General features: G+C 43.3%; 1 protein-coding gene across 3 annotated transcripts in view; it reads right to left on the minus strand.

The window, feature by feature from the left end:
• The window catches only part of syde2 (synapse defective 1, Rho GTPase, homolog 2 (C. elegans)), a 46,674-nt gene that overhangs the window by 21,584 nt on the left and 17,039 nt on the right, over window positions 1-8,051 (minus strand). For all 3 annotated transcript variants that reach the window (XM_032525526.1, XM_032525528.1, XM_032525527.1), the window contains exon 4: window positions 1,229-2,370. In XM_032525526.1, the coding sequence (XP_032381417.1) occupies window positions 1,229-2,370 (1,142 nt within the window). The remainder of the gene's footprint in view (window positions 1-1,228; window positions 2,371-8,051) is intronic.

Below are 8,051 nucleotides of genomic sequence, written 5' to 3' on the forward strand. Positions count from 1 at the left end.
GGGGGGGGGGGGGGGGGGGGGGGCAAAACAAGAATTGATCACATGACCAAGGGGAACACCCCACCATCAACACCACCACCACGACAGCCTCTTAACTCTGAGTCTTTCTCCTCTTTGAATAAAAGAGCCAGCTGCCCCAGGAAGGCTCCGAGACTTCATGAAGTGCAATACATCTCTGCTGTCCATTATGCTCATGCCAGTCATTCAGCATTACAACTGGCTGCAGGGTGAGCACTCATTTCACGGCCTACTGAGCTAAAAGGATGCTATGAATGTGGGATTATTTCTCCATATATACTCTCACATCTCATACAAAATGCATTATATTATTGTATCCTACAGCCCAGCCGTTTTTTTCAAATGAATCTGTTTTCAACTGACAGAATGCGATTTGAATGGTTCCACCCACATGGACTGTATATACATGTCCCCACACACATATAATGTATATACAGTATACATACTGTATATCATACATATTCCCTATATAAAGTATTAATCGATTAATTAAAAAAAAAACAGATTAATAAAATAAGGGAACAAAAGTTTGCATTGAAAGGAGCCAGTTGAGGCTGGAAGAGGCCTCAGGGAATACCTAGGACTAGGTGGAGTGGAGTTATATCTCCAACCTGGTCTGGGAACACCTCAGGATCTGGTTAATGTGGCTCAGGATAGGGAAGTTTGAGGTCCCCTGCTGGAGCTGCTGCCCCCGCAACCCGACACCGGATAAGGGGACAAAGACGGATGGAGGGATGGATGGAAGTTGCGGCACTTATCATGACTAGCAGAAACTAGGCCTGTAACAATTATTAGATAATTGTCTAATTGTCAATTATTTTACATAATCGCCGTTTCTTTGTTTAACCGCAATTAATTGCTAACATTAGCTAAGGGGCTAAAGGGTATGACATTGTTGATTTTCTTTAGATGTGCCAAATTTTAATTACATAAGTATATGGTCAGACTGTTGAGCAAAAGCTATGCTGGTTATGCATGTTCATAGCAACACAAATGACAAGGGGGATACAGTTAGAAAAAAATGTTTTATGATAATAAAGAGGCGTGCTTGACTTAAATTTGACTGAAAGAGACAATTATATAGTTAATCGTAATTATTTCTGAGACAATTAATTGTGCAGCAAAGATGTGGAAATGTTACAGCTCTGGCAGAAACATGGCGCGTTGTTCTTTTTCAAAGCCAAACTCTTTTATCCGTCTGCACACTCACCTGACAGCCTCTCTTTTCAATCTCATTGATGCACTTGCTTATCAGCAGCGGCACCAGCAGTCCCGTGTTCTCTCTCTCCACCACCCGCCACGCCTCCACACCAAAGACCTGGGGCTCCCTGTCTCCGTCTGGCCCACCATCGAGGGAGTTCTGCCACTGCTCCATCAGGCTGAGCTTGACGTAGATCAGGCCGCGCGGCTCCAGCTTCACTGCCAGCTGGTGGCAACGCGTCACCCGGAAGAGTGCAGGCAGTACCACCGTGCCGTGGCAGCAGACGCGGTTGCGCCTCGGCATGGGCTCCCAACTGAACACCACCAGCTTTAGGTGCTGGGCGTTCTCCAGCTCGATGTTGAAGGTGTGGTCCATATCTAGGAAGGTAGTTCGACATTGGAGGAGAGCAGTTCGTGCTTTATTAACTGAGTCCACTTGAATGGCGCAATAGACATCTCGAGAGTCAATGCGTGGAGGTTTGAGGTCCTCAGCACCATAAAAGTGTAGGCTCATCAGTCCCGAGATAAACTGGCTACACTTGGGCTGCTCTGTGAAGCTGTAATGGCGAAAAGCATCAATGTCTAAGTCTGTGCCATTGAGTTTAGAGTTTCCGCCACCACTCTCTGTCTCCTTGCCTTTCCCTCCCTTCCCCTCTGAAGACCCATGCTTCCCAGATTTGGCCACCAGCTCAGGTGAGTCACCATCACTGAGGTAGCCACCTTTACTGGCAGACTTTGAGCTGCCGTTGCTTTTTTTCTTACTGAAGCTGTGCTGTGTGGACACACTGCTGTCCAGGTGGTACCGTGAGATCACGTTACGGCTAGCCTGCCCTCCCCCAGATGCAGCTAATCTGTGAGGGCCTGAGGAATGGGGGACAGCCTCCGGCCTGCTCACGTTGTTTCGGGGAGAATGGGCTCTGGGCTCTAAGTGACTGCTTCCGTTGCCGTTGTTGCTGTTACTGCTACTCGGGGTCCCCTTGACACTGAGTTTCCGGCTGAGTTCTGGAAGCTTCTTCATCTTCATGGAGATCTTCCTTACGGTGCGCGGGGACTTAATCTTGTCTGGGAAGGACCAGTTGATGGAGCTGCTCTTCTTGGCTGGGTTTGGGCTGGAGGGAGGGGAGCTGACAGCATTGGGCAGGTCAGGACCATCTACAGATGAAATAACAGAGCAAGAGAAAAACTGGTTAAAAGGAGAGCCTTATGTATTTTGAATTTTTCTTTGGTTGACACTGTGTGAAAAAGTTTAAGCGTTTTTACAGCAAAATTCTTTGGTCTGAAAATATTTAGAAATCAATTGTTTGATTACTCGCAGGAACAACTGGTTACCACCAGTCATAAGTACATTGTAATCACTGGTTACACTGGACAAGCCACCTCCCTCCCATGATTAGAAGTAACTGTTCAGATGTCCAGTGAAGACAGAGGAAAGAAAAGACTAACACTAAAGGCAAAGTGTGCAAGAGCCATAATTTACAGTCTCTCAGAAAAGAACTACACCTTCATGGCACATTATCAAGTGATTAGGTGTACATGCAACCCAGTAATCCACTGAAAGAGACACATTCAGCAGGCAATGTTTCCTAAACACTTAAGCACTATATAATATAGTTACAGTCTATATACAGTATGTAAACCTCCACAGGGTTTTAGATGATTAAATGTTGCTGACATGACACCAATATTACAGAGTTTCCATGAGGCCCCTTTGCTTTAAGTGGGCTTCATTCACGCAAACACCAGGGAAATTTTAGAAGGTCTTTAGCTGCAGCTCCAGGAAAAACAGTGGTCTATAACCAGGGAAATGTCTGTCTAGAGACATCAACTGCCTCAGGGCTGAGCTAGAGTTACTCAGTCATTATTCAAGTTGAAAAATATCCATTTGGATTGGACTTTGTCGGCAGTTCTCGCCTAACTAGATGTCTACAACATGAAATGTCAGGGTCTAGAGTTCTTCGCAGGAGTGAGAGCCATTGTTTAGTCTACGGGACTGTGACTTTACATTTTATTTATGTGGTTTTTCAACAGGTCGCTTATCCGTCAAGGGCCTTTCTGTGGCTGGGATATTAATCCTATAATGTTTAAAACTGCTTTAATTGATATTTTTATATAAACAAATGAATCAAATCACCAATGTGTAATGTCAAAAAGTATCACTTAGAAACCTACAAAGAATTATTGGCAGACTCCAGTTCCCCTCAACTACAGCATTAGTTTCTTTCGGCTCTATTTTTTTATTTTTTTGGGCATTTTGGCCCTTAATTGATGGGATAGTTATAGGCAGGAAGTGGGGATAGAAAGAGAGAGTGGGAAGACATGCAGCAAAGGGCCAAAGGTCAGAATTGAACCCTTGGTCACTGCAGTAAGGACTGAGCCTTGGTAGATGGTGTGCATGCTCTACCAGGTGAGCTAACAGAGCGGCTCATAGTTTTGGTTTTAAGGCCTGCAACTTTACTATATTGGTTCACTTTCACCACTCTCAGGGTCATTTTCGGCCTAGCAGACAGCTGTTTTTTGTGAAAATGCTCCATAAACCCACTGGCCCCTACCTGTACAGCACAAAACAGCAGAAAGACAAAGTTAGCGAATTTGCTAAAGAGACAGATATTTCCCTCCAGAGTTGGTGGAAACCAAACCAGAGCTAAAAGGAGAGTAAACAGAAACACAACTCCAAATGAATGCTTATGTTATTACTACAGCCGGATGTGTAAACAGGCTGTATCCACTTAAAAGGTGGTCAGCATTGTGTTTACAACCAACAACAGCTGTCTCTGTTTTTATTAAGTAAATTTAAATGTTTTCATTTTAATAACACTGTTAATATGTCTTAATATTTCCTTCTGTACACTGTACATCCAACCTCCATCCATTTGTATGTGCTGACTGTAACGGCCAAAATGACAACAAATGACAATCTACCAATGCACCTTGTATATTCTTACTGCTTAGGAGCTCTGTCACCATCACTTCCCCTTCATTCATTTTCCACATCCAAATAATTGATCTGGCAAGAGAAGAGAAATAGCTAGCACAACGCCATTTAGTGTGATTTAGGTGGAATTTGTCAAATTATAGGCCTCCTGCTATTTGCCCAACGGGAAGCTTGAGCTGGTCTCGACAGCTATTTTCCCTTTTAATAAGATTTCCTAATCTGCGTTTTTTTTACACTTTAGAGAGAATATCTCGGCATTGGTCCATGTGAGCTTAATGCTGGCCATGACTTTTCAAAAAGAGTTTACCTCCTAAGGACCTTGAGAGAATTGTTTTTAGACCTGGCCTAGACACATACAGTACATACATTTAAAATTGATCATAGAAATGCTTGTTTTAAATCAGATAAATTAATTTCTCTAAATAACCGAACAAAAACAAAAAAGTGATTTGTAAGAGAGAAAGAGAGAGAAAAACAGAGATAGAGATACAAAGTGGAAAGAAGAGAGAGACAGTGAGAGGTTGACCCTGCCAACATCACCAGCTCTATTTTCAGAGGGGACCTGCTGTGCTATTCTGGGGCGAGGACCCACAAGGAAAAAGAGGGAGGCATAGGAGGTGCAACAGGATGGAGAGAAAGGTAAGATGGGGGGGCAGGAGCAGGAGCAGGGCAGGGTGTTGCCGGCAGATGGGGGACAAAGGCGCCCCTTGTCCCTGCACTCAGAGGTCTGGATGGTCGACTGGAAGGCTGGCTGGTGAATGTACAAATGAACACGGCTGTTCTCTCACATTCCTCACCAAACCATGTTTAGCCTCCTTTCCCCCTGGCTGAGTAGCCTTCCCTGTCACGGCTTCCTGCCAATAATAGACACAGGGGCGCTCTGAGAAGAGAGAACATGGGTCCAAACAACATCTGGGGTGGGGTCAAGTACACAGAGAGCCCTGGTCAGGTCTGAAACAAGGTTTTCAGGAGAGAAATTCCTTGTACATGAAACACTTTTGAGTTCTTCTATAATAATGATGTCTCTACACATTGTACTCAGTATTAACAGTACTAATGAGAATGAAATGTATGATATACAGTAAGTACAATGTAAATAGGTACAAAACTGTAAATGGATCAAAACTTGCTGTCCAAAGTGTTTAAAAGTTACATGTTTGGTACATAAAAGATATCACACTTAAAGAAACTGTAAGTAACCAAAGAGGATGCCACTGATCATTTAAAGTCATTACACTCCTGTCTCTAGTTTAAACGGAGTCATAATTATTAATGTGAAAACACTACAGGGTCAGGATGTGCTATCATTCATCAACTTTCAGTTGAATGGCATCATGTTGATGTGATCCTATAGCAATCATTTTACAAAAATGCTGTGGTCCAAGTTATTGACTTAGAGCAAAGTATGATAAAAAAAGTGACAAAAGGGGTTTGGGAAGTTTTGGGTTCACACAAATTAAGGAATGTTCCACAACAGAGGAACACAGTTCATTGCATAGAACATAAATTGTAATTTATTTTTTTAAATCTTAGTTTGGGGAACTTTTTTCATTTGACAAAATATGCCAAATATGCATCAGTGTTTAATAAAATATTCTAAAAGACTAAAGTCTCAACAGTTCCCTGATGTAGATATCTGAGCAAAGAATTAGTAAAAACAAGCGCACAATTTAAAAAAAACACTTGGTTGGTATATCAATATCAGAATTATACTATCAATATTATGACTCTAACGCCAATCAAATGTGATTGCTATAATAATGCAGATGCAGGACACAGAAAAGACAACATAAACAAAACATTTTTCCTTTTTTACTTGACGATTTTCTTACTTGACGATTCTCAAATATTCTCATGTCCCATGTAAGTATGCCTTCCAAAGTGAGAACCAAAACAGTTTCCACCAGTCCTCCTGGTGTCCCATTAATTTGATAATAAACATGAACAGGGGCAATGTCCACTAGTCCTGTAAGGCAGATCAGTTAATGACACACATGCACACACACCGTCCTCTGTAGCCTTTGGCCTTGTGGCAGCAGCCAGGAGAGTAACATAACACCTCTCTATCTGAGGTTCAGGGGCGATGGTTTGACACCCAACCCTCTAGGGCCATGTTCCTAGGTCAAAGGGCAAAAGGTCCACATTTCTCTGGGTGACACCTGAGCCGGGTAACTGTGTCCACCCCCTCCGCTTTAACACGCAAATGCACTCACCATAACACTGTAACACAAAGAGAGAGTGCATGTAAATATGCATGCATAAAGACAATAAAGACACCCCCCACCATACACACACACACACACGCCCTCCATGACCCTGCAGCCCTCCTCAGGCACCCAGCCACTGACACCTCTTAACACAGCCCAGGAATTTATGACAAGGGCTTTCCACAATGCTGGCACCAGACAGGTGCAGGAGGAGGGTGTGTCTGTGCATGTGTATGTGAAAGGACGACTTGATCATTATGAAATACGCCTGATATTTGTGTCCTCCATCATTAAACAGCTCGTTCCTCTAGCCAACACCAGGATGTAAATAATTGTTGGATAGTATGACATGTCCTCCTATGAAACAATACTAGGCACCTTACCCCCAAAAATGTGAGAATGTGTGTTTGTGTGTGTGCGTGAGCGAAAGAGAGAGACAGACAGTGAACATACTCTGATAAGCCTTGGGGAGAGACGATAATCTGCTGTCCCAGATTACCCCTGTAAAACCACTTGAGTGTGTGTGTCCATCCGAGCATGTCTGCCAAATGTTGTTTAAATGTAAAAACACAGCTGACCAGGTTGTGCTGACAAACAAGGGGAGTGTAAATAAACTGGTGAATGGCATACTTGTCCTGTAGTTTTGTCACTTGGAGGCGAGGCTCTGCACTGCTTCCCCTCCTTTTGGTTCTAAATCATTCAGTGCTGGAAGGGCTTTCAGGGGCCGCGGGAGCCCGGGCGTTTCATTACAATGGTTACAAAACCCCTGCTAATATATCCAAGCATGCAGGCCTTCTCACTAGCACAACATGGCCCCCTGCCAAAGAAGCCCTGAGGTAGCCTAGCTCGCCTACCACTGCTGGCATTCCTGCTCTGCTGTAACTCAACCGACAGAGTGGCTGCTAATTCTAGACAGCCTTCAGCCACACCGGCCTCGCTGCACTGCCACAATACACACAACAAGGCACTAACAGCTACGTGATGAGTGTTGACTAATGACTTACTTATCTGAAATAATTCCTCCCCCCCTACGCCTTTGCTCGGACCACACCCATCTTCAAACTTAGCCCTCATTTTGAGCTCAACTGCGTTGAAAAGTTGAATGACTAGAGCTGGGTACCGAATAAAAATACTTTTTAGGCATCAGAGAATTGTCTCTGAAGCATGGAGTATCGGAAAATGCGTTGTCATTTAATACCCAATTTCAATACCTAAGAAGTAAATCTCCTCAGCGTCAGTGAGCCAATAAGCATGGAGCATGCTTCTAACGAGATCTAATAATGTTTGTGATTGGCTGTCTAACATTACACGTCGTAGAGGCAGGCAAGAAAACTTTACGTTACACAGAGATGGAGCTCACGTCACGTAGTGGGAGCTGAAAAATTAATTTAAAGATTTTTTAGCCATAATGTGTAATTTTGTAATTTCTTTTTGTTTAAAAAATTTGAATAAAAAAAGCATCATTTAGGAACCAGTATAGAAGTCATGGTATTGGTATTGTTATCAACATTTTTCACAATACAAAACCATGACTGCATCTTGCGCAATTGTGACTCTATTTTGGTGAAAATATCTATCTGCAGACATAACACCAGGCAAAGTACTCAAAACTGCCTCTGTGGTAGTTCCCGCTACAGTAGTGACGCCCAAGACCACATTTTGACATGATGACACACACACACACACACACACAC

Source organism: Etheostoma spectabile, chromosome 9 (assembly GCF_008692095.1).
Source record: "Etheostoma spectabile isolate EspeVRDwgs_2016 chromosome 9, UIUC_Espe_1.0, whole genome shotgun sequence".
NCBI lineage: Eukaryota > Metazoa > Chordata > Actinopteri > Perciformes > Percidae > Etheostoma > Etheostoma spectabile.